We start from the raw sequence: 26,595 nt of genomic DNA on the forward strand, positions 1-26,595 counted from the left end.
CCTCTTTTTATAGTCAACCATCCCAAGTGCCTGCCAATATCCACTGCTTCTGCAGCCTCCAGAAGGCCTTTGTTCTATAATCTTCCCTAAGTGGCTTGAGAATGGCCTTTTAACATGGGAGGGAGCCTCTCAAATCCAAGTCCTCTTGGAAGGATTAGGATCCCAGGCTTTAGAGCTGGAAGGAATCTCAGCAAGCATCTAGTCCAATCCCTCCTATACATGGGGGGTGAGGGAGGAGTGGAGGCCCCCCAAGATGGGCGGCCTTGTTTGTGGTCCCCAGGACTGCTCCCATACACCACCCAGGCTCTTAAACCCCCAAGGCCGCTAAGGAGAGGGGCTGCCCCCTCCCCGGGCTCGGCTCTTTCTCCATGCGATTTGGGTGCCAAGAGTCCCCCCTGCCTGCCCCCTGTCCCCCACCCCAGACTGCAGGCATTTTTCCATGGAGCCTTGGTGAGCAAGTCCGAACAGGGCTGTCTGTCAGGGCAATTCCTGATCCCAGATCTGGCAAGGACCCGGCCCGGGGCCAGGGGGGCCCGTCCCAGCGCCAGGGATACCATCCGGCTCTCATCTCCTATCTTTCCTAGGAACTGTCGGGCCCCTGAGTCCCTGGAGCCAGCCCCACTCCAGCCCCTCCAATCTGCTTTGGGACTGCGGGTAACCCCTCTTCTATTCTGGGCCTCGGTTTCTCCATCTGAGGGGCCGGACTGGGCGATCTCTGAGCTTCCTTCTCATGCATGTGAGCATGTTCCCTGGAAACCGCTCCCTGCAGGGTTTTGTCCTTTCTCCCTGAGTTCCTGAAGCCCAGAGCATCATGCCTGGTCCTCAACCTTGAACTCAAAGCCCTTCTCCTGGGTGCAGCTCGGGACCACAGGATGGGAAGAACCTTGGTGCATTTCCCAGCACTCCATGTTACAGATGAGGAAGGGGTTCCCTGGAGGGGAAGAGCCTTGGGAGGCAGTGGCAGGACCAAGACAGAAGCCAGCCCAAGGCCCGGACCGTCTCTACCCCTGCCCTCAGCCCGGGCCAGGCCACCGCCACCTCCCAGTTCTTGCTAAGGCTGCACTCCCCGCCCCCTGGGGGACTGGGCCGGCTCCCCTTCCTCTTCCCTGCTGCACATCTTCCTTATCCTTCAAGGCCTGGCTTCTGTCCCCCGCCCCTCCCCCTGCCCAATCCCTCCCAGATCATCGGAGCCCCTGGAGAGCTCCCGGCTCTCTTGCACTTAGCAGGGCTCTGAGGGCCTCCTGGGCTGGGACAGGCCTCCGGGAATCACAGGCCTAGGACTTCCCAGGCCTAGGACTTCCCAGGGTCACCGGCTTCCCTCACTAAGTGCTGCTGCCCACGTGTCTTGCAGGAGGCCAATGTCCCGCGGCGACTGACAATGAAGCTATGGAAGGTGGCGGCCCTGATCTCGGTGCTCTGCAGCTCCATGCTCTCGGTGTGGGTGTTCAGGGAGCTGGCCGGCAGGGACCGAAGACTTGGACCTGGTGCTCGAGCCTCACTGCGCAGGTCTCCTCGGGCCTTGGACCCCCGCTGGGCCCTCATCTCACAGTGTAAGGCTCTCCCCCTCTGGGCCTGGTCCCAGCCCTCTCTCCCCATCTCTCTGCCTCCCCCTCAGTTCTTCTGTCTTTTGTTCTCTCTGTCTCTGCAATCTCTCCCTTCACTCTTTCTCTCTCTGTGGCTCTCTGTTTCTCTCTCCCTCCCTCTCTCCCCTCTTCCCCTCCTCTGTCTTCCTATCTCTTGGTCTGTCTGGGTCTTTTTGTGCATCTCCCTGTGTTTTTGTTTGTCTCTTTTCTTCCTTCCTTCCTTCCTTCTCTCTCTCCCTCTGTCTCTGCCTTTCAGTCTGTCTGTCTCTTTCTCTCTCTTCACTGTCTCTCTGTCTGTGTCTCAATCTGTCTCTGTCTCTCTCTCTCCATCAATGTCTCCTTCTCTCTCTCTGTCTCTATCTCTCTGCAGTCTCTCTCTTCACTGTCTGTGTGCGTCTCTCAGTCTGTCTGTGTCTCTCTTTCTGCCTCTATCTCCCTCTTTCCTTTCTCTCTCCCTTTATTTCTCCTGTTCGGTCCCACAGGCACCCATCTCTTATTCTCTTCTCATGTGCCCCCTCCGGTACTCTGCCCCCCAGCCACCAAAACTGAAGTAAGCAGACCTTGATTAATCTCCTCCCAAGCCCCAGGCTGGTGCCCTGCAGGAGTGGGCCCGTCTCCGGGGACCCTGGGGGGCAGGCGCTGACTCCGTGTCTGGGAGCTCATGGTGCCTTAGAGCCCGCCCACCTTGACCCCCCTCTTGGGTATCCTGCCTCTCTTTCTCACATTTGCACACAGCCCTTCTGCATGCCTTAGGTTTGGAGACTGAGGCCTTGAGTGTAGTAGTTTCTCATAAAATGAGATTTGACTCTAGATAGGATCCTGAAGGTCCCTTCCAAACCCCAATCTTGTGGTTCTCATGGGCTTCCCGGTGTTTCCCTGGGGCTGGCAGAGGTTCACTGTGGGGCTGGGAGGTAGCAGGGGCACTTTACTCAGGCCCGGTGGACAGCCTCATATTGCAGCTGGGCAGGGGAACAGGGGAACGTTTGCTTTCCCTCTCCCCTCATTGCCACAGTACCTGACAAATCCAAGTCTCTACTGCGTAAGCTCTACAGAAATTGCGCCTAGACCATATTGGCTGCTAAGCGAAGGCTAAAAAATAAGCTGAAATCCAAGATTTACACATTCCCCCTCTCCACCAGTCCTGGGAGCTAGCCAGTCCCCAAGGCCTTCCCCTCTACCTCCCAGCACCACCACCCTAAGACCTGACCCAATGTCAATAAACTCACCCCCCCTCCCCTTGGAGCCCCTGCCCCACCCCACCCCTTCCCCGGCGCCAAGCTGCGTTCCCCACAGTCCGTGGCCCTGTGCCCGGTCCCTGAGCCCAAACTGGGGGAATAAAAGCATCTCTCACACACACAGAGATCTTCCCGGAGATAGGCAGGGAAGTTCTCAAGGAGAATAGGAAGGATCATAGAACCCAGATTTCCAGCTGGAAGCTCCAGCTGAACAGTCACACAGAGAGATGGAGAGAGACAGAAACACACACACAGCGCTGAGACACCCCCCGGGACTCCCCGGGGTGCTCGGTCACACAAATAACAGTCCCTCCCCCTCCCCCCCCCCCCCCCCCCCCGTGGGCCAGGAATGGTGCTGCGGCCCAAAGGGAAAGGTAGAGCTCACGTTCTAGCAGGGCAGGTAATGAGGGGGGTGTCAAGGGGACATAAGGTAGTCTCATGGGTGAGAGCCCTTGGAGGGCCGGGGAAGGCCGGTGTCTGACTAGGGCTTGAGGAAGCTGGGAATCTCCTCGGTGCCCGGGCCCGGCGGCCTTTCTCACGGCGTCTCTCCAGGGCGGGATCTCCAGGCGGTCCCCAGCCATGGCGGTTCAGGAAGCCGTCCACTCCTCCTAGCCTTGGGATCACAAACGTGAGCAGGAAGGGTCGTGGGCCTCCAGGCTTGGTATTGCCAGCTCTCTCTGGGTCCGAGGCCCTCTGGGCAGATGGTCCGGGAAGCTTCTGGACCCCCACGTAAAATGAACCGCGGAGGGTTACAAAGGGAGCCAATAATATAGAAGTATAGTTACTGAAATGTTAAAAAAAAAAAAAAATACTGGGATCCAGTTAAAAAGCCCCCAATCTAAGCCCAACGCCTGATTCCCAGTGGACACTTTGGAGGCTGTGCAGGGACGGAGTAGCCCAAGCAAGATTCGAACCTAGAACTCTGGGCTGACTTTCTGTGCAGGATCTCTCCAACTCTGGAGAACGCTGCTGACCTGCAGCCATTCTGCGCTCAGGACCACACGAGGGGAAAGTCCCCGGGTTTGTGGGAGGGGCCGGGACCCAGGTATCCCACGCTCCAGTCCTGCTGGGGTCAGTTCTGTTAGCAGCCCTGCCGGGGAGCTCCTAAAGTTCCAGGAATGGGGTACAGTTGTGCAAACTAGAAGGATGCATAGTTTCCACAGCATGCCACGGGTGGGCGTGGGAGGGCGCAGGAATGCACGTGGGCGCTCGGACAAGCGTATTTGCAGAATACGTGCATGAGAGCTTTGGGGTGCAGGTGCAGGTGGGTGCCGTTAGTAAGCACAATACACGCGTGTGCATCTGGGCAAGCGAGATGCAGCGAGCACACGCATGTCATCCCCGTGTGCACTCACCACTTGCATGGCCAGTGTAGACGAGTGTCCGTGCTCCCAGGGGACATCACAACAGTGCTCCTGTGTACGAGGGTGCGGTGCCATCTGCCTTACCCACGCTGCCCCAAGCTGCCCTTTCACATAAAACAATCAAGCTTTATTGCATTCACAATTGACAAACAGGAGGAGCCGCACAGGCAACCACACTTCCTTCCCTGCCGCAGGCAGGAGCTTGGAAAAGCTTTCACGGGCTGTGGCTTACACAGGGAACAACTTTTACACCGTGGGCAGGGGGCCAAGGGCCGGAGGGGCCCCAGGCAGAGCCTTGGAGAGCTGCCCCAGAGACCCGGCAGGGGCCTGGGGGCCTCCTCTTCCCGAGAATCAGAGCCCTGTAGCAGCACCTCCCGCCTCCGACTCCTTCCCGGGCCCAGGCCCACCAGGCCCACCCACCAGGACTTCTCACTCCCCCTACCCCGGTGCCCGGGCTTGTGCAGACCAGGCTACTGCGGAGAGGGGGACTGGGCTCCTTTGCAGCTCCCAGACTTAGAAAGGAGTTAGGGCACAGGACTTGGTGCACTGGCGATGGAGGGGACCTGAGAATGGGCTTCCCAGAGCATCAGAGCTGGAAGGGTCCTCAGAACACAGAATGGGCTAGAAGGACCCGCACTCATGTCCAACCCTAGAGAAACTGAGACGAGAGGTGAGAAGTACCTGTGGTCACTCGATGTATCGAGGGCAGAGCTGGGGGTTAGAGCCTGGGCTCTGCTCACTGCACTGCATGACCTTGTGGAACAAGGGGAGAGAGCAGAACTGGGGGTGGTGGTGGAACATCCCCCAGCTGGGACCCTCAGCATTGTCTGGGACAGCCCGGGATTCTCCCCGGAGACGGGCAGCCACCCCTTCTGTCCCTCTGGGTCTCCGCCTACCCCAGCCTGAATCCAGCCAGCACATCTGGAACTCATGTGCACAGCTGGGGAGCCGGCTTTCCCCTGCTCGCCCCCCAGCAGGATGTCGGCTGCCAGCCTTGGCTGTAAGTGACATCCTGGGGTAGCTGAGCCACCTGTTTACCCCGACGGGGGGAATGGGCAGGAGAGCCAGCCGGCCTCAAGCTGCTCGGGCAAGACACTGCCGGAGCTCGGAACCAGCGTGTGCTGGGGCACCTAGAAAAACAGAGTGCTTGAGTTCCGAGGGCAGAGACCAGCTTGTGGAAGCTGACGTGGAGCCCCTCGGAACAGGGAACCTTCAGGGGCCCTAGAGCTTGGAAGAGGAGCAGAGCTGGGATTTCTGGCTGCCCTTCATGGGTTCAGTCTCTGGGGTGGGGCCTGGCCAGGGGAAGCAGGGGGTTATAGGAATCAGCCTTGGAAAAGGGGCACAAGCAGGAGCCCTCAGACCCGAGCCAGGGCAAAGCCCCCAGCCGAGCTGGCCACCAAGGGGCACCCCCACCCCAGGGCACAAGCCTGGGCTGCTGCCTGCTTAGCAGGGTGCATCCCGAGGTGGGGGAGCCCTAGAGGCCCCCCTTCCTGCCACAGCCACACATCTGCTCACACATTAGGCAGTGACAGGTGTGTTTATAAACAAACGGCTGCAAATTCGGAATCCTCCCCAAGAGGCCCCGGCCAGCTCACCGCGGGCCTCTCGACGGGACATGCAAGAGGAGGGACCCTTCTGCCCCTGCCGTCTCCCCTCCTAGGACAGCAGAATGACTACAGTCAGGTTTCCCTGCACCTCTTCCCAGGGAATTAAAGAGATGTTGGCAAAGAGAATCATCCTGAGAGCTGAGGAGGAAGCCATTCCAGCCACGCCCCTGTCTCTGAAAGAGCTAGGCTTCCCTCCCCTTGGCCAAGGCACTCTGCAGAAGTCTGTCTCCTTTGTCCCTGCTCTCCCCTGCCTCTGTTTCCTTCCAGTGAATATTTAAAATCCTATCCCCTGGCTGGAGGCTTAGTGCAGCCGCCATATGTAACCCCAGAGTCCCTTGTAGAGGGAAGAGGAAGGAAGAAGGGGGAGAGAGAGAGAACAGTAAGTCATGGCAGGTTATATATAATTTTGGTTGAGACCACTCCCCTCTTTTAATTTCAGTTTAAGCATCTATTGAAAGGGGACATTGGACTAGCAGATCCCAATGGTTCCCCTCTGCTCTAGGATTCTTCGCCTAATTCTGTGGTCTAAGCTTCTGGGGGGACAGGCTGGCTCAGTGGCTAGAACAGCAGGCTTGGAGTCCAAAAGTCCACACCGCAGTCCTGTACAGTACGCGCCTGGGCAAGACATTTACTGAGCCTCAGTTTCTTCAGCCTTAAAGTGGCTATAATATTATCCGCAGAGCCTGCCTCGTGGAGGGGGATAAAGGAGGCGGAGATTAAGGGGAGAGGGACTGAGAGACTCCAATGACAGAATGTGAAGCGTTCTGCTCACCCAAATTACTATGCAAATGGCTATTATTCCAGCGTCTTACCTTTAACAAATGTTTGAATTTAATTGGATTTCCCTCTCTGGGACTCAGTTTCCTGAGGGAAAGCTGAATTAGACAGTCACGAAGGTCCCTTCCAGCTCTGATTGTCCATGGTTCTATGACAAAAGAAAGGTGATAGTGGAAGACAGAGATAGAGACACAGACCGGCAGACACAAACTAATGAGAAACCAAAATGATAGAGGGAGACTCCACGGTCTACAGCAGGGGCCCTTGTAAAAATAATAATAAATTTTGTTTAATTTTATTTTTTTCAGTCAACAACTACCTCTTTTCTCTCCCTCCCACCTCTTTCCCTGCTCCCACTGAAAAATTAAGGAAAAAAACCTTGTAGCACATAAGAATAGCCCAGCTAAACAAAGCCCTTCCCTGGTCACGTCCCAAAATCGTGTGTCTCAGTCTGCCTGAGTCCATCCCCTCCTTTAGGGGGTTTCCTCAGGAACCCTCTGGAATCATGGCTAGCTGTGGTCATACTGGATCTCCATGTGCTCAAAACTGAATTTATGATGTTTCTATTGTCATATACATTGTTCTTCTGGTTCCTTCTGAATCTGGGGACTGTGAACTTGTTTGTTTTTTGTGTGTATTTGTATTACATATGTATGTGTGTATATAATGAATAGTACACACAGAGACCACACACATGTGTGTATTGTACTGTAATACATGCATGCACATATATACATGTGTGTGTAATATACTCTCCATCTCTCCCTCTCGTTTTCTTTGCAATCCTATGCGTTTTGTTCTATACATCTGAGAACATTCTGAGCTTCCTGACTGCCCAAGGGGGTCCAGACTAAGCACCTAGTCTTGCATCAGACCATACCCAGGAATCTCTGTGGGCCTTTTCTCTGTGCTTTTCCCTAACTTGCCGTGGACCTGACAGGGTCCGGCTGCCCTAAAGCCTCTCCCATCCCAGAGCAGACACCTGGGGCCCCCACTGGCTTTTCTCTCCCTCCCTTTGAAGTCCAGGTGTGGCCCCTGCTGCCTCTGGCGGGAGGAGAGTCTCCCTAATCCTAGGATTTCCTCTCTGAGCCACAAAGGACGAACAGGGCTGTGTTCCAGCTCCTGTCCTTGTGTTCCACCGGTAAATCCTAATTGTCTGGGATCCCTGAGTGGAAAAAGCAGGTTTGGGCGGGGCCAAATGGGAGCTCCAAGCCTGGGTGGCCCTCAGTGTAGTGGGACTTTGCAGAAGCTTCAGGACAGTGCAGAAATCACCAGACACCCAGTAGGAGTATCTTTCAGAGGAACCGGAACCTGTCTATCCTTAGGACATCTGGGAGGTTAGGGGTTTGCCCCTGAGGACTTCTAAGTTCCTTAAGGTCTTGCTAATCACATCAATCCCTTAGGACTCATCTGTACTCATAAAGGAACTCTGATTCCATCTAGTCCAGCTCCTTCATTTTACAGATGGGAAAACTGAGGCAGAGATGGGGAGGGTTTGCCCGGTGTCATTTGGCCAGCTGGTGGCAGGACTAGAACTAGAATCCAGCACTTAGGACTAGAACTCTTCCCATTACAGAGAAGGTTAGGGCTACAGGGCCCTCCCTCCCCGCCCCCTGCTTCCTCCCTCCTGGACTTACCGGGAAGGAAAGGAACTGCCCCTTCTGGGCCTTGGTGCCCCATCCCTAAGTGGGGATGAATGGTCCCTTCCTTGTGCAGGACTCTGCATCGGCTGAAGGTCCTAAGGACCAGTAAGTGAGCATAGGTGTGATTATCCTGGGGGGGGGGGGTTGCCGGCCCTGCTGCTCCTGACTGGCTGAGGCCCGGTCCTTTTCCAGCTGCCCCAGAAATCCTGCCCTCACTGAGCCATTGGGCAGTTGTTCTAGTCTCTGGAAACAGGTTGCAAGGAAGGACAAACGCAGCCCATGGAGGGTCAGATGTGAACCAGCTGGGTCCCACAGATGCGAGGGCTCCAGGCCCAGAGGACATTCCACAGGGATAGAGGTTCTGGAAATAGGAGTGTCTGGGACAGACAGCTGGCAGAGACAGCTCCCTAAGGGGTGGCAACCCCCCCCCCCCCCCCGGCCTGCCACGGCCAACGGCCACAGCTGGGCTTGTTCCTGGCTAGACAGGGCGCTCTGCTAGGATCAGACTCAACAAGGTGGTGGAGCAAAGGAGGCCTCAGACCTGCCCCTGGACAGCCAGGGTGGGAAGGCTTTGCTAATCTGTGTCATGTTGGGAAGCCTCAGTTTCCTCATCTGTAAATGAGATGGTGGAGCAAGAGACAACGTATTAATTACCTTGGGAAGGATCCGGGCCTTGCATTTACCCAAAAGACCTGGCTTCTAGTTCCTGCTCTGATCCTGGAACTGTGACCTCGGGCAGATTCTGGAGCGCTCCAGACCTCAACATTTCCTTATCTGTAAGGTGAAGAAGGGCATAAGAGTAGTAATCAACAGGGCTTCTTCAACTCCAGATCTGGTATTGCACCAAAACATGTTTCTGTGTAACATCTATGCACTGTCCCAAAAAATGAGATCCAGAAGGGGAGAGGGATGGAGGAAGGAAGGAAGGAAAGAGGGAGAAAGAAAAAGAGAAAGGGATGGTGGGAGGAAGGAAGAAGGGAAAGGAGGAAACATTAATTCCATACCATGTGCTAAGTAAGTCCTTTACAAATAATATCTCATTTAAGCCGCACAACAACCTTGGTTCCCACTATTATTCTTCCCATTTCATAGTTGAGAAAAGTGAGGCAGGGGTCACACAGCCATTAAGCGTCCCTCCAGACCGAGCTCTCCCAACTCCAGCTCCAGCATTTTTTTTATTATTTCTATTTGCTTTTATGAATCATGTTGGGAGAGAAAAATCAGAGCACAAGGAAAAACCATGGGAGAGATTAAAACAAGACCAAAAAGAAGCAGACACAGGCCGCATTGCCTTCCCTGGGGTCCCCTGGTTCTTTTCTGGACGCAGACGGCTCTTCCTGCCCGGGTCATTGGGCTCGCTCTGGATCCGAACCGCTGGGAAGAACCAGCCTTTCGCGGCACCTTCTTGGTTACTGCGCACAATGTGTTCCTGGTTCTGCTTGTTCCGCCGGGCGTCGGTCCAAGTAACTCTCCCCGGCCTTTCTAAGGCGGCTTGTCCACCCTTTTTACAGAATGATGACGTTCCGCTGGCTGTGTGACCCCCACTTCGCCCCGATGCCTCCACAAATGATGACAATGATTCCCCGTTCCCTTCCCGCTTGCCGGCCGTCCCCGCTCCTTCTGCCGCCCCGCGCTTTATCCGCCCGGCACCGCACTAACCCCGTGTCCGTCTCCCTGCAGACCGAGCCCTGTTTGAGAGCTACACGGAAGGGGAGCTCCAGGAGCTGATCGCGGCGCTGGTGGAGCGCTCCGGCCCTGCGGGGCACTCGGGCGGGCACGCGCTGCCCTTTCCGGGCCCTGCGGGGGCGCGGCGGAAGCGGGCCCGGCTCCGCCACCAGCCCTGCGGCCTGCGGGAGCTGGAGGTCAGCGTCAGCGAGCTGGGCCTGGGCTACGTGTCGGACGAGACCATCCTCTTCCGCTACTGCAGCGGCACCTGCGAGGCGGCGGCCAGGATCTACGACCTGGGGCTGCGGCGGCTGCGGCAGCAGCGCCGCGTGCGCAAGGAGAAGATCCGGGCCCGGCCCTGCTGCCGGCCGCTGGCCTACGAGGAAGAAGTCTCGTTCCTGGACTCGCGGAACCGCTACCACACGGTCAGCGAGCTCTCGGCCAAGGAGTGCGGGTGCGTGTGAGAGCCCCGGGCCTGCTTGTCTACCTCACCGGGGCCCGGGCCGGGCCAGCCGAGCCCTCCGGCCTCCCTCCCGGGCCAGCCAGCCCTGCTGAAGAAGTGGCCGCCCCGAGCCCAGGCCGCGGGGCGGCCCTACCGGACACTCCGGCCCGGGGTCAGGGCCAGACAGACAGAGGCGGCCCCGGGCTCGGCCCGGGAGCCAGAGGACGCTGGCGATCCGCGGTGGCCTGACCGGGCCTGAGTGTATATACTTCATTGAGTAACTGACCGACCTTGTACAGGAAATTATATTCTATATATGTGAATCTCGCAATATCTATATCTATATAAAACATCAGTGGCTACTTCTGTCCGTCTCCTTCTAGCCCCGGAGGACACTGGCACGGATCAGGGAGACCGGGCTGAGGTGGACAGGAGGGGGAGGCTGACTTCCTGCGGGCGACTTCAGCAGCAGCTGTGAACCCCCCTGGGCCCCCCAAGGACCCCGTCTGAACCCCCTCCCCCCGGCTCAGTCCTTTAAGATTCCCCTCTCCCTAACCACCCTTGGGAGTGGGATGGCTGGGAAAGTGTCCGTGGATGTGGTGAGGGAAGGGGATGGAAGGAGTGAGGTTTCCCCTGAGAGGACAAGGAAGTGCTGTGGGTCAGGGTTAGTTCTCCTTAGTGAGAAGGAGGCAGAATAATTCCGATAGAAATATCTTAGAATGGATACAGAAGGAGGGGGCCGCGGAGTAGTGTCCGCCAGAGAGGAGGGGGCCGGCGGGAGTGATCTCCATTGGGGAGATAAGCGGGAGCAATGACGGAGTTAGAGTTTCCGGTGGGGAAATGAGAAAGGAGGAGGAGGAGCAGCTAAAGTCTTCATTGGGATAATAAGGTAGTGGGATGGTTTCCCACCAAGTTCCTCTCCCTTCACCCATACTGTCCTAACCAGGCTCCGGGACAAGTCAAGACCAGGGAGGCTGGGACAGACGCTCCCAGTGAGTGCTCCGGGTTGGTTACTTTGTTTCTCGGAGTCCCAGGATCCCCGGGGCTGCGGACAGTTCAGTGGTTTGGAGTCCCCCACTTTCCTTTTGGGGCTGCCCCCCCACATTCACCTTCTGCTCCTGAACACTCCCTGCCCTGAAGCCGAAGCTGGGGGGGGTGCTGAGGTCTGTGAGCCCCAGCCAGTGCTTAAGGCGCCCCGAACCCAGAGCCCCCAGTCAGAGCAGCATGGGGCAAAGTTGGAGGCGACCTTGGCTGTGCGGAAGTCAGGGAAGACCAGACATTCACTGCAGATCTGGGACTGGGATGAGAACTGGTTTTTCTGTGCTGGAAGCCGGTTTCCTGGCCAGACTCTGGCACTGTCGGCCCGTTTTGGAGCTGAAGCCTCTAGCCGGGCTCCCACCTTGGGTCTCCCCGATTCCAAGTTCTCAGGGGGTGCTCCTCAGCGCCCAGGGAAGGAGTCTGGGGATTTGGGGAGTCATTTTACCGAGGGAGAGGCTAGGTGGGGGGAGGGGGGAGAGAAGGAGGGGAGGGGGAGAATGATTTGCCCAGTTGGTTTCCCAGCTTCCAGACCTCTCAGTTAGCACCCTGCTCCACCCTAGCACTTTCCTCCCCCCTCTCGGCCCCCAAAGAAATTCTAAATCAACCATCTCCTTTCTTGGGCTAAAAATACCTCCTTTCTCCCTCCAGGGCCTGGGGGAAATTGTTTGGGCCCCAGAGTGCCCGACCCAGTATGGGGCCAAAGCCGGAGGTGGCGCCTGGCTAAATGGAGGCCCATCCCCCGCTGGGCCCCAGCTAAGCAAGGGGGTGGAAGGGACAGGACATTTATGAGTGTTCCCAGATAGAAGGGCCCAGGTTTTATTTCTGTGCTGTTGTTGCCCCGATTCCTGACAGTCCCAGGCCCCCGGGGGGTATCAGATTTCTGGACTGTTGGCAAAACCCAATTCATCTTCCCATGGCACAGAAGACCGGCTGATCCCACGGCCCAGAGCCTGGAGTAGGAGGGAGACAGGGCCCCTGGGGGTGGGGGAGGGTGCAGGAGATGTGCAGCATAAGAAAGTAGGGCCCCTAGGCCCAGCAGCTGGGCACCCCACGGGCCTAGAGCAAGCCTGTGCCTGGGCTGGGAAGATTGAAGGAGCTGTCCCCTTGGGGGGCTGTAAGCCTCCCCTGCACTGCCATTTTCTGCTTCTGTAAAAGCTCACTTAGCTTGGAAGGGTGCTGGGGACAGACCAGAAGAAAGGGGCACCGGGCAAGGCCCCAGTCTCCATGGAGTCATTGGACCAGACGTCTTCAAACTTTCCAGCTCTCAGGCTTCGGACCTGGGATCCCTTCTGACACCAGCTGGTGGCCCTTTGGAGCCTCTGCTTCCTCCTCTGTGAACCGGAGGGCCAGTCTAGATGACCCAGACCCCTTTCTGCTCAATCTTGCAATTGTTTTTAGGTGAACTGAAAGAAGCATGGCATTCAGAAGTACAGAAATACAGAGTCCTGGCCCAGCCACAGGGTCTTTTCTTCAGTGGGGACTGACTCTTTGTGATCCCAGCTCTGACCTCCTGGGTTCTAAGGGCCCTCCCAGCTCTGACCTCCTGGGTTCTAAGGGCCCTCCCAGCTCTGACCTCCTGGGTTCTAAGGGCCCTCCCAGCTCTGACCTCCTGAGTTATAAGGGCCCTCCCAGCCCTGACATCCTGGGTTCTAAGAGCCCTCCCAGCTCTGACAGCCAAAGTTCTATGTCTTAAGGTCCCTCATAACTTTGTCATTGTGTGTTCCAAAGCCCCTCCTAGCTCTAGCATTCTGTGTTCTAAGGGCCCTCCAAGTTCTGATATTGTGTTCTACATCCAACTATCCCTTCCTGCTCTGACATGTGATATATCTGACATGTGATTTGTTGAGCTCCTCCTGTGGGGAAAGAGGGGAAAGTCAGGGTGAACATTGCTGGCAACTTCTTGCAGAGGCAGTGGGGGACCCACCCCTTAGACAGGCCCACCAGGGTGGTCTGCTGTGGGAAACCCTCCCTGTGAGCTTGGCTGGGAAGGTCCCATTCCCACCGGTCCTCGAGCCTGAGGTCTGAATCTTGCAGGGGCTGTGGTCAAGCTGTGGTTTAAAACTGGGGTTCTCAGGAACCTCCTTATGCTGATTCTGCAGAGGTCTCAGCCACTGGGGGAGAGAAGCTATAGTGTCTGTCCCCCTCCCATCCCTGGAATGAGGGTGCTGGGATGAGCCCAGGAGCCCAGGCCCTGTTAGAACAGCCCAAAGTGGGGAGCTGGATGTGTGTAGGGGTGACCAGGAGACCCCACCATTCTGAGCCCCAGCCCACATGGCAGTTGAGGGGAAACCGTGGCCCTGGGGCAGAGCATCTCCAGAACATGAGCTGAGGGAAAGGCTTCCCTGCGTGCCCTCCCACATCCTGACTTCAGCAGGCCTAGAGGCCCCCGGATGTACGGGCAGTGGGGATCCTAGTTCATCTAGCAAACCCCTGTCTCCTCCCCACTACCCCATCCCAGGCTCCTGAGAAAGCCAGAGGAAACCCAAAGAGAAATATATGAGACACCCAAAGACATGTATAAAGAAACAGATGTATTCAGTCAACAAACATTTAACAAGTGCTCATACTTAGACATGGATGTAGCCACGCAGACATAATATACACATGTAAAGACTTACACAAATACACAGACATACCCAGAAGTACAGAGACAGAGACAGAGATATTCTTTGGTGTTCTCTGATCCTGCTTTCTAGAACTCTGCCCTGGTCTGCTTCCCTTCCTTCCCACTCCTGCTCTCTCACCCTGCTGGGATTCCCGTATGTCACCCCTCTGAGGGCTCTGAAGCATGACACAGTCTAAGCCTCAGAAGGAGCTGTTAGGGGGTGCCCGGCCCCTTCCTGCTTCCAGAACATCCAAGGCTGGTCTGGAAGTCAGGGCTCCCTGCTCTGCACAGACTCTTATAGTCCCCATCTCTGGGCTATTGCTCTTCCCTGCCATGGGGTTGAATTCTACTCGGGATTCTTCTCTCTTAGTACAACTTCCAACAGTTGGAAGCCAGGACATGCTCATTTATGAGTCTTGAGACATGCTCAGAGGTAGAGACTGCTCTCCCCACTCCCCATCTCCTGCCTGGAGGTCTTCAGGAAGAGTCAGTTTGTAAAGTGTGGATCCCACAAGTTTAGGGAATTAATCAAGGGCCAATTCAAGAAGGATAATTAAATGCCTGCTATGGACCTTGGCCCTGGGCCGGTCACTGAGGATGCAAAAGAAGGCAAAACTAGCACTGCTAATGGAGGAAACAGCATGCAAACAACATGTGCAAATAAACCGGAGGCAGCTCAAAGAGAAGGGACTGGGAAAGACTGCTTATAGAAGGTTGGACTTTAATAGAGGATTGAGGAAGCCAGGAGGTAGAGATGAAGAGGGAGAATTCCAGGTATGAGGGACCGCCGGCCAATGTTAGCAATTGGGAGAGGAACCCACGTCCCTGGGTAGGGAGTAAAGCATAAATGGACTGGAAAGTGGAAAGAGATGAGAAAGCCGAAGAGAAGAAGCCAGTTGTGCAGCCTATTCTGGTGATGTGCTTCAGACACTGCATTTGAGACAGGATTTCTACAAAGATTAGGTTCCATCTGATTGCTTCTGTCCCTGCCATTTCAAAATAAGATGCTTCCAGAACCAAAAATCTGGGATGGACTTGAGTCTGTAACCGCAGAATTGCTTATAAAGCTTAGCTCTTCAAAGGAAGGAAGGTCTTTTAAAAACATTTTGGGTTGAGATCTTGGATTTGAGTGACTTGGAATACTGCATTTGAGAAGAGTGGAGAACCTTCTGGTAAGAGGGCAGTCAAGCTTCTAAGACATTGGTTGAAGAAGAGCAAACATGCCCTGTACCTCAAGAAGAAGAGGAAGAGGTTCGGGTACTGACATTGTCCCTACAAGCCTACCATGCCATGGAGAAGATGGAGAAGTTTGTATATAAGGGTTTGGTCCTGGAGGAACAGGGAGCCATTAGAGTTTATCTAAGAGGGGAAGGACCAAGGCTGGGTGGAGGATAAGTTAGAGGAAGGAGAGACTTGAGGCAGAGATCCACCTGAAGGCTCTTGCAATGCCATCATCCCGAGGACCACTTGTCCTTAAGACCCAACCTGGACACCCCCAGTCTCTCACCACGTCCTGTATCCAAGTTGTTGCCAAGGCCTGTGATCTCCATTCTCCCGCTCCTCTCGAATCCGCCCCTTCCCTTCCCGGACACTGGGGCTGGCCCTTCTCACCTGGTCAGCTGTGTGGCTCCCAGAGGCCTCCAGGATCAAATACAAAAGGCTGTCTGACATTCCAAGTCCTCCAAAACCCAGGCCCTCTTCTTACACCCTTTCATCTGTTTTTGAGCCAGGACACCCATCTCCTGGGTTCCATACACAAGACACTCCATTGCTCAGCTCAGGCTCTTCCCCAAGCCAGGAATGCTCTTCCTCCTCCTCTCTGCCTCCTGGCTTCCCTGGGGGATCCATCTTTCATCTCTCTTAAGCCTAGTGCCTTTTCTTGTCAATGATTTCCTATTAATCTTGTATATAGTTTGTTTCTATATATATGTCTGGTTGTTAGCACTGGCACATAGTAAGTGCTTAATAAATGTTGACTGATTGATTATCTCCCTTATTTGATTGGGAACTCCTTAAGGGCAGAGCCATATTTTGCCCTTCTTTGTAACCCCAGCACTTAGCACAGAGACTTCCATACAGTAGGGATTTAGCAAATATGTACTGACTAAATGATCCAATAAGGAGAGGAGAAAGACCTAGCCTGTGAACCTGGGGGGCTGGGGAAGCTGTTGATATCTTTAAAAGCAACAGGGAAATTGGGAAGAGGGAAGAGTTTGGGGGAAAAGAGAATGAGTTCAATTCTGGGCATGTTGAGCTTAAGACGCCTACTGTCTATTCAGTTCAAGATAACCAAGTGACATGTGGAGATGTGTCGGGAAGTCAGCAGAGAAGTTAGGGCTGGATAAATAGATCTGAAAATCCTTAGTAGAAGATCAATCACTGAATCCATGAAAGCTGATGAAACCACGGAGCACAGCACAGAGGGATCAGAGAGGAAGGGCCAGGACAGAGCCTTGGAGGACATCCATGGACAGCAAGTGTGATAGAGAGGCAGGTAGGAGCAGAAGCTGGAGAGCAGGATCACAAAATCAAGAGAAAAGAGACCCAAAAAGAGGGTGATCCACAGTGGGGAAAAAACTATAGAGATGGTACAAAGGATGAGAATTAGAAAACAGAACAGAGGGGAGAGTTGAGGGTTTTTGTTTTTTGTTTTTTTAATTTATTAGTTCTTAACCTTTGCTTTTATAAAATTCTGATTTCCATTTTTCCCTTTTTCTTCGCTCCCCTCTCCATAAGATAGCAATCAATCTGATACAATCAATCTGATATAGGTTACAGAAAAACAATCATATTAAATATATTTCCACATTAGTTATGTTATGAAAAAAGAATCAGAAAAAAAAGGAAAAACCTTAAGAAAAAAAATGAAAAAGTAAAAATAGTATGCTTCAATTTGCATTCAGACTCCATCGTTCTTTTTTCCCCACATATGTATTTTATTTTTTACATGTATCATTAACTTTTTTAATACACATTTATGAATCATGGTGGGAGAGAAAAATCAGAACAAAAGGGAAAAACCATGATAAGAGAAAAAACAAACAAAAAAAGTGAACATAGCATGTATTGATTTTACATTCAATTTCCATAGTTGTTTTTTTTTTTTCTGGATGCAGATGTATTTTCTATCCAGAGTTTATTGGGATTGCCTTGGATTACTGAATCTCTGAGAACAACCAAGTTTTTCATAGTTGATCATCTTGTTGTTCCTGTGTACAATGTATTCCTGGTTCTGCTTATTTCACTCAGCATCAGTATATATAAATCTTTCCAGGCCTTTCTAAAATCAGCTTGTTCATCATTTTTATTGAATAATAATATTCCATAACTTTCATATACCCTTATTTATTCATCCATTCCCCAATTGATGCACATCTACTCATTTTCCAATTCTTTGCCACCACAAAAAGCAGACTCCATACTTCTTTATCTAAATGTGGATAGCATCAAGGTTGAGTTTTTTAACCCAAGTTGTAAGACTTGACATCTATTCCTATTGTATGTCATCATTTGATTCAGGCTAACCTTCTAGTCCAGAGGTGTCAAACTTGCTCCATGTTCCCAAATCAGATTAAAATGTATTTGGGAAATGCTTAACAAAATAAAAGTACAATACAATATATATGTTAGTCAGACTGTTCACTGGAAGGTCAAACACTGAAGCTGAAAATTAAATACTTTGACCACATAATGAGGAAATGGAACTCATTGGCAAAGCCTCTGATTTTGGAAAAGAAAAAGAGATGACAGAGGGATGATATGGATAGAGAGTGTTATGAGCAATGAGAATGAGCTTGGACAGATTTCAGGAGATAGTGGAGGACATATAACTGAAGATCTGACCAACAAAAGTCAGCATAGAACTGCCTGTTTCTATTTGAGCATCCCACCCCTGCTCTAGCCTTTCTGCATCCCTGACTGACATTCAGGTATTTCTTTGGCTTTGTGTCATTAAGGCCATATTGAGAGAGGGAGTGCCATGGGGAAAACTGTAGGCTAGAAGTTAGGGAACTGGATTGTAGTCTAGCCTCAGGCCTTAACCCCTTGAGTGGTTGTATGATTAAATCCCTTTCCCTTTCTAGGTCTTAATGGTCCTGTGTATACATGGTGGAGGGGGGGGCAGAATGTCAATAAAGACTGTCACTGAGGATGTTATTAAAGATCAGCAGCAGAAGAATGGCCAGAAGTGGATGTTACTGAAACTCTTCTCTGCAGGAACTCCCCTGGGATCATTGGTGGGCAAGGTCACTAATGAGAAACCGCAAAGGTCACTTTTGATGTCTCTGAGAGTCATGGAAAGGAAAATCTCAAGTCTCCAGTGTAGGATATAGCTGCAGATCACGAGAGACAAATGTCACTAAAGGTCATCAATGGGAGATGTCATCGATGGAAAGATCCTCTGAAGGTCACCAGTGGGAGACATCACTGTGGTGGTCACCAGTGGGAATGTGACCCAACCTCACCACTGGGAGGACATTACAAAAGAACGTCATCAGGAGAGGACATCACTCGAAATATCCAGCGGGAGAAGAGGCCCCTAAGAAGGCAGTGTGCCATCCCACCTCTTTTGAACATCAGCTCACTCACTGCCACTAGAAGACCCTGGATAGGAGGGGTGCCCCTCAGGAGAACCACTTGGACAGCATCGGCAGGGTCCGGTATGTGGGGGGCTCCAGGAGGATCCGGCACGCTTTGCAGAATTCCTGATACCAGCCAGTCCTTGTTACCACCTCCAGGTGCTTCCGCCACTGGAAGTATGACAAGTAGTGCTTCTCATCTGCATCCAGCTTCATTAGGTAGGTGGCCAGTTCCTGTGGGTTCTTGAAGTCATTCACATGGATAAAGGCATCGGGCGGCAGGAAGCGCTCATAGTTGTGCCTTGGTGGCCCGTGTACCACGGGGACGGCCCAGGACTTCAGGGCATTCTGCCAAAGCTTCTCTGTGATGTAGTCCTGGTGCTGAGAGTTCTCAAAAGCCAAGTAGAACTTGTACATGGAGAGAACTCTCTGCTGATTTTCAACGGGTAATGGCAGGTGATATCTCCCATAGACGTCCACAGGCAGATAGGGCTGTAGACTCCGGAAGTACTTTACCCTCGTAGAGTCTTCATTCCAGTTACTCACCACCCAGGCCACCAGCTTGGTTTTGGGAAAGGGAGGTTGAGTCAAGGAATCGTTCTTCTGTTCCTGCCGTGGTCTGAGCCAGCCATAAGGGGTGAAGATGTCCGAGTCAGTGCGATAGGTCATAGTCAGGTTGAAGAGGCCATCCATAGCGGCGAGGTTATCTAAGTGGCTGGGTGACTCCAGGCTGAACCAAATCCAGCGCTGGCCGGCGGGCCGGGGTTCAGGGGGCAGCTGCTCGGAGGGCATGGGACTCACTTCCCGGTGGTGGATGATAACTGCGTGCGCCCGCTCATACCAAGTGCGGTTCAGTGTGATCTGGCAGTTTGCCTCCCTGGCCCAGGGGCCCAAGCAACGGAGTCCTTGAATGGAGACGAGCTCATTAAACGGCCATGTCCACAGCAGAATGGTGAACGTCGGGGTGACAAGTGGCGCGACCTGCTTAGGGGGGCAATGATTCTGCATGGACTGGGGGAGCAGGTACCAATAAGAAAGGAGGCTCAGGGTAAACAACAGTTGCAAAAGCAGGAACAGGAATAGCTGGAAATAGAAGTATTTTTTCTTGAAAGATGAGGCGTTCTCGGCCTTCATGGAGCAGCTGGTACTGGAAGAAAGTGGGGAAGGATGGGGCTGTGAAGCCAGTCAGGACTGAGTAAGCTCCCGTCCTCCCCCTTTCTCCCATTTTCCCTTATTCACTTACTTCATAGTTCCTGCCGGTTCCCTATTCCTCCAACCTCTACCTCCCATCTCTTACTGTCCATCATCTCACAAAATCTCAGACTTGTAACAGGCTCTGAGGCCGTCAGTCCAATCCCTTCCCAACTGAGAATACTGTGCAGATCATTCCAAAAATAATAACAATAATAACCGTTCAGTCCCAACTTGGAAATTTCCAGCGACTGGGAAACTCATTGTCTCCCATGGCCGTCCATTCCACTTCTGCAGAAGTCTATTTGTACTTCTTTTTCTTCAACCTAAATCTACTTCTAGGTCCCTTCCAACCCTTGCTCCAAGTTCTCCCCTCTGAGCCAAAAGATGCAGTCCCTCCCAAAAGAGAGCTCTCCACTTACTTGAAGACGGATGATTTTGCCCCCTCCCGGGCTCCTCCAACCTGTGCACAGATGGCAGGCGTCGCCCTCTGGCTGGCGGAGGGCTGCTTGCCATGCCCAGGACTTACGTACCTTCCTGCTGCCCAGGGGCTCTGAGCAAATGGCTCGCGTGGGAAGGATGGGGACCACCACGCGTGCAAAACCTACATCTGGCTGTTTACCGTCTCCAGAGGGGGAAGGGCGGAAACTCAAAACTTTTTTTTTATTTTTAAAAAACACAAATTGTTTAATTATCTAATGGGGGGGAATAAGATTATATATATATATATATATATATATATATATATATATATTAAAGGGATCTGACAACTCTGAGACACCACTACACACCTGTCAGATTGGCTAAGATGACAGGAACAAATAACGAGGGGATGTGGGAAAACTGGGACACTGATGCATTGTTGGTGGAGCTGTGAAAGAATTCAACCATTCTGGAGAGCCATCTGGAACTGTGCCTAAAGGTATAAATCAGTTTTTGATCCTACTCTACTGGGCCTGTGTCCCAAAGAAATCGTAAAAAAGGGAAAAGAGCCCACATGTGCAAGAATGTTTGTGGCAGCTCTTTTAATAGTGGTGAGGAACTGGAAGCGGAGGGGACGCCCATCCATCGGAGAACGGCTGAATAAATTGTGGTATGTGAATGTAATGGAATAGTATTGCTCTGTAAGAAACAATCAGCAGGTTGATTTCAGAAAGGCCTGGAGAGACTTACAGGAACTGATGCTGAGTGAAATGAGCAGAACCAGGAGATCACTATACACTTCAACAACAACACTGTATGAGGATGTGTTCTGATGGAAGTGGCGCTCTCCAACAAGGAGGTGACTCCAGGCGTCTCTAACAGGCCCGTGACGGGAGCGCCATTCCCACCCAGGGAACTGTGGGGACCGGAGGTGGGTCACAGCACGGTGTTTCCACCTTTTGTCGTTTGTTGGCAAAGCTTCTTGTTTTCTTTCTCATTTTCCCTTATTTATGTGACTTTCCTTGTGCAGAGCGACAAATGTAGAAACACGTACACAAGAACTGTGCATGTCCAACATTTTTAAAAAGTGTCGGAGCAAGTTCTTAGCTCTCCTCCGCTCCGCCATCACAGCCCCCCCCCCCCAGGCCGTCCCCCCACACCACTGAGGATCCCGCGGGCTGTAAAGGTTGCCCCCCCACACCCCGCCCCCGCCGCTCCCTTCTCCCCCTCCCCTTAAAAAGCACCTACTTCTGAGGGGAACACATCACCACATGCAGGTCTCGCCAGAGGATGGAGGACCCGCAGGGCTGAGAGGGAGGACTTCCTTCCCAGACCGGAAGTAGGGGAGGGCCAGACCCCGCCCCACTCTCCACCCTCCCTCTGATTGGCCGGCTGGTCTCAGCCTGCGGGGCCGGGTGGGGAGAGAAATCCCCATCTTTGGCTCATTCTCCCCTCCAACCTTAGCCCCTGGCATCCCTGAGGAACTTTCATGAAAATCCAAAGGTTCTGAGGTTCTTGAGAGCCCAAAGGATCTGAGATTAAAGTTCTAAGAGCCTAAGATCTTAAGAGTCTGAGATTCTGAGAGTCAGATCCTAAGTGTAAGGTCCTAAGTGTAAGATTCTAAGAGTCTAAAGTTTTAAGTATAAGGTTCTAAGAGTCTAAAGTTCTAAGTGTAAGGTTCTAAGAGTCTAAAGTTCTAACTATAAGGTTCTAAGAGTCTAAAGTTCTAAGTATAAGGTTCTAAGAGTCTAAAGTTCTACGTGTAAGGTTCTAAGAGTCTAAAGCTCTAAGAGTCTGAAGTTCTAAGTGTAAGGTTCTAAGAATGTAAAGTTATAAGTATAAAGTTCTAAGAGTCTAAAGTTCTAACTATAAGGTTTTAAGAGTCTAAAGTTCTAAGTGTAAGGTTCTAAGAGTCTAAAGCTCTAAGAGTCTAAAGTTCTAAGTGTAAGGTTCTAAGAGTGTAAAGTTCTAAGTGTAAGGTTCTAAGAATCTAAAGTTCTAACTATAAGGTTCTAAGAGTGTAAAGTTCTAAGTATAAAGTTCTAAGTGTAAGGTTCTAAGAGTCTAAAGTTCTAAGAGTCTAAAGTTCTAACTATAAGGTTCTAAGAGTGTAAAGTTCTAAGTATAAAGTTCTAAGTGTAAGTTTCTAAGAGTCTAAAGTTCTAAGTGTAAGGTTCTAAGAGTGTAAAGTTCTAAGTGTAAGGTTCTAAGAATCTAAAGTTCTAACTATAAGGTTCTAAGAGTGTAAAGTTCTAAGTGTAAGGTTCTAAGAGTGTAAAGTTCTAAGTGTAAGATTCTAAGAGTATAAGGTTCTAAGAGTGTAAAGTTCTAAGTGTCAGGTTCTAAGAGTCTAAAATTCTAAGTATAAGGTTCTAAGAGTGTAAAGTTCTAACTATAAGGTTCTAAGAGTGTAAAGTTCTAAGTATAAGGTTCTAAGAGTGTAAAGTTCTAAGTGTAAGGTTCTAAGAGTGTAAAGGTCTAAGTGTAAGGTTCTAAGAGTCTAAAGTTCTAAGTATAAAGTTCTAAGAGTCTAAAGCTCTAAGAGTCTGAAGTTCTAAGTGTAAGGTTCTAAGAGTGTAAAGGTCTAAGAGTGTAAAGTTCTATGTATAAGGTTCTAAGAGTCTAAAGTTCTAAGTTTAAGGTTCTAAGAGTCTAAAGTTCTAAGTGTAAGGTTCTGACAGTCTAAAGTTCTAAGAGTGTAAAGTTCTAAGTGTAAAATTTTGAGAGTCTAAAGTTAAAGTTATAAGAGTGTAAAATCCTGAGAGTCTAAACTTGAGTCTAAAGATCTGATAGATGGAAGAGTCTACGAGGGTCTAAGTTCCAAAGTTCTGCATATCTCTAAATCTAAGTTCTAAGAGTCCGTGAAAGTCTAAGGATCTAAAGTTCTGAGACTATGAGTGTAAAGTCTGAACATCCATGATAATATGAGTCTAAACCTCTAAGTGTGTAATATTCAATCAGCCAATCATTGAACAGTCATTAAGACGAGCTTTGTGCCAAGCAGGGCATTTATGTGGCACAATAGATAAGAGTGCTAAATCTGGAATCAAGAAAACTAGAATTCAAATCCCAAACTCACTAGCTGTGTGACCCTGGGCAAGTCATGTAACCCTATTTACCTCAGTTTCCTATCTGTAAAATGAGCTGAAGACAAACCACCTTTGCCAAGAAACCCTCAAATGGGGTCACAAAAAAATCAGATACAACTAAAAACAGTAAAACAACAAATGTGCCAGACACTGTGCCATCCATTAGGGACATAAAGGAAGGCAAAGACTGCCCCTGCTCTCAAGGAGCTCCTAGGCTGCTGGAAGTGACAACATGCAAACAATTATGCAAGTGTTCAGTCAGTCAGTAAACATTTATTAAGCACCTACTATGTGCCAGTAGTCTTCTGTCCTGAGAATAGTAAGAAAAGCAAAAAACACTCTCTGCTCTCAAAAACCTTACCGTTTTATTGGGAGGAGGGTGGCAATACATAGATGATAGATAGATAGATAGAAGGATTGATGGATGATGGACAGATAGATGGATAGATAAATACGTGGATGGAAAGATGATAGATAGACAGATAGATTGATGAATGATGGACAGATGAATGGATAGATGATAGATAGAAAATAATAATAACAAACATTTTTTATAAAGGTTTACTGTGTGCCAGCTATAGTGGCTAAACACTCTACAAACATCAAAAATTTTACAAAATTTAATTTAAGGTTTTTTGGTTATATTTTACATTTTACCTTTCCACCTTTCCTCTCTCACTCCCTTGCACTAGAGAAAGCACCAATTATATGTAGATATAGACGTAAAACCATAATATGCATACTTCTATTTATCAGGTTTTTTTATGGAAATGTTATATAGGCCCTTTGTAATTAATTTGAATATTTATAATACTCAGCGTAGCTTTTAGCCATATTTTTTCATGGATGTTTAGAACTTTAAACTCTCATAGATTCTTTTCTTGGTTCTAAGATATCATTTGATACTGATAATGACCCTGAGAGGTAGGTGCCATTAATATAATTATTTTACAGATGAGGAAACCGAGGCAAAGAGAGGTTAAGCAACTTGCCCACAGTCATCTAGCTAGAAAGTATCAAACTGGATTTGAACTCAGGTCTTCCTACTTGCATGTCTAAAGCTCTATTCAAGCTGGTGGTGGGGGGGTGAAAATCACATAGCTAGTAAAAGTTTGTAGTTGGATTTTAACTCAAATTCAGGACTTGAGACTCATAACCCTATCCCTATGCCATCTAGTCTGAAAGGTTCTTTGGACTTAAGAGTCTAAGATTCTGGAATCACAGATCCTTAGGGATTAAATTTGAAACCCACAATTTACTTCCTTCCTAGAAAGGTGATAGACTCCAAATGTAGTAAGAGACATGTATGCATTTATTTTTATATATTTTAAAATTTTAATAGTATTTTATTTTTTCTAATTACATGTAAAGACAATGTTTAACATTCATTTAAAAAAAAATTTTAAGTTCCAAATTTTCTCCTTCCCTCTTTCCCTTCCCCTCTCCCTAAAAAAACCAAGAATTTTAAATAGGTTATATATGTGCAATCATGTAAACCATATTTCTAGATTACTAAGAGTTCTATAACTTGATTGGGTGACATGGGAGACACCAGCATGGTGTGCCCGCCTCAGAGAAGGTGCTATGCTCTATGAGCAAAGCAGAATTGAAATAACTCAAAAGAAACCCGATATGTGCAAAGTTAGAGAATCCATCCTAAACATTCATATGCACTATTAGTGCAGAACCCATAGTAGAGCATTCCACGCTCGTTTTGGTCTGATCAGCCACAGTCAGACACATTGTAACTTGATTCTAACATAGTGATGCCATTTCCATATTAGTCATATTGTACAAGAAGAAACAAACCAAAAGGGGAAAAAATGATAAAAATAAAGTGAAAATAGTATATTTCAATCTGCATTCACATTCCATCAACTCTTTTTTTGGCTGTGGCCAAAATAAGCATTTTCCACCTTGAGTCCTTTGGAATTGTTTTAGGTCATTGTATTATGAGAAAAGCTGAGTTATTTATAGTTGAACATCGTTCAATGTTGTTGTTACTGTATACAATGTTTTCCTGGTTCTGCTCACTTCACTCAGTATTAGTTCATGTCAATCTTTTTCTGAAATCCATCTGTTCATCATTTCTTCTAGCACAATAGTATTCTATTACATTAACATACCACAACTTGTTCAGTCATTCCCCAATCAACGAGCATCCTCTTAATTTCCAATTCTTTGCTACCATAAAAAGATTATGCATGCATTTTTGACATGACCTGGGAATTTGTTATGCATATTTTTAAGAGGGATTTATTTTTCATGTTGTTTGTTGTTGCTAAATGTGTTGAAGGAGGCTACAGTAGGAGCAAGAGATAACAAACGTGTGTAAAAATGAATGAATGGACAAGTACATAAATATATTAATAAAAAGATAAAGATCAATAGATGAGCAGATGAACAAACCAACTAATGAATGAATGAAAGACTTATACTTTTAGAAACTTGGGATCATGAAGCCTTAGAACCTCTTGCTATTCCTCACATGATAGACTCCATCTCTTCATTCCGGGCATTTCCATTGGCTGTTCCCCCCTCCCTGGAATGCTCTCCTCCATCATTCCTGTTCTGCCTCCTGGCTTCCATGGCTTTTTTCAAGTTTCCACTAAAATCCTTCTTTCTGTAGGAGTCTTTCTTTCCCCTTAAAGCTAGTACCTTCCCTCTGAGAGGACCTCTAATTTAATCTAACTCATAGAGTTAGAATTATAGACGCTTAAATTCTTAAAATTCTTGGAACCTTAGATTATACTTATAGACGTGTTAGACTTACAGACTAATAGAACTTGAGCCTTGCAGACTCTTAGAACCTTTAGAATCATATTCTTAGAACGTTAGACTTAAGGACTCTTAGGATCTTTATTAAGTTTTAGGATCTTATAATTTTACATTCCTAGCACCTTAGACATATAGACTCTTGATACCGTAGACTTATATATTCTTAGACAATAAATCAATTAACATTTATTGAGTTCCTACTTTCTGTCAGGCACTATGCTAAGATACAAAGAGAAGCAAAAAGCTGTCCTTGTCTTCAAGGAACTTTCAAGCAAATGGAGGAGAGATAACATGTAAACAAATATATATACATAATGCAAATTATATACAGGATAAATAGGTAATAACAGAGAAGAAGCATTAGAATTAAAAAAGATTGGGAAAGAAAGATGAAATTTTAGTTGGGATTTAACTGAAGCCAGGGAAGTCAGTAGGTGGAGTTGAGGAGGCAGAACATACCAGTCATGTGAGACAGCCAGAGAAATTGCCTAAAGCCTAGAAGTGTTTTGTTCCTGGAACAGTCAATAGACCAGTGTCACTAGATTGAAGAGTATATATCAGGGAATCGGGTGTAAGTA

At 49.7% G+C, this 26,595-nt stretch overlaps 2 protein-coding genes across 4 annotated transcripts in view; one reads left to right on the forward strand and one right to left on the reverse strand.

Moving 5' to 3' along the window:
• The window catches only part of NRTN (neurturin), a 51,927-nt gene extending 41,249 nt beyond the window's left edge, over positions 1-10,678 (forward strand). For all 3 annotated transcript variants that reach the window (XM_074308803.1, XM_074308812.1, XM_074308822.1), the window contains 2 exons: positions 1,352-1,550; positions 9,890-10,678. In XM_074308803.1, coding sequence (XP_074164904.1) covers positions 1,352-1,550; positions 9,890-10,338 — 648 coding nt within the window. In that variant the 3' untranslated portion in view covers positions 10,339-10,678. The remainder of the gene's footprint in view (positions 1-1,351; positions 1,551-9,889) is intronic.
• Positions 10,679-16,886: 6,208 nt separating this feature from the next.
• Positions 16,887-26,595, reverse strand: part of FUT6 (fucosyltransferase 6) — a 28,796-nt gene continuing 19,087 nt past the window's right edge. The window contains exon 2 of the mRNA XM_074308845.1: positions 16,887-19,683. Coding sequence (XP_074164946.1) covers positions 18,582-19,670 — 1,089 coding nt within the window. The 5' untranslated portion in view covers positions 19,671-19,683 and the 3' untranslated portion in view covers positions 16,887-18,581. The remainder of the gene's footprint in view (positions 19,684-26,595) is intronic.

Source organism: Sminthopsis crassicaudata, chromosome 1, assembly GCF_048593235.1.
Source record: "Sminthopsis crassicaudata isolate SCR6 chromosome 1, ASM4859323v1, whole genome shotgun sequence".
Lineage (NCBI taxonomy): Eukaryota > Metazoa > Chordata > Mammalia > Dasyuromorphia > Dasyuridae > Sminthopsis > Sminthopsis crassicaudata.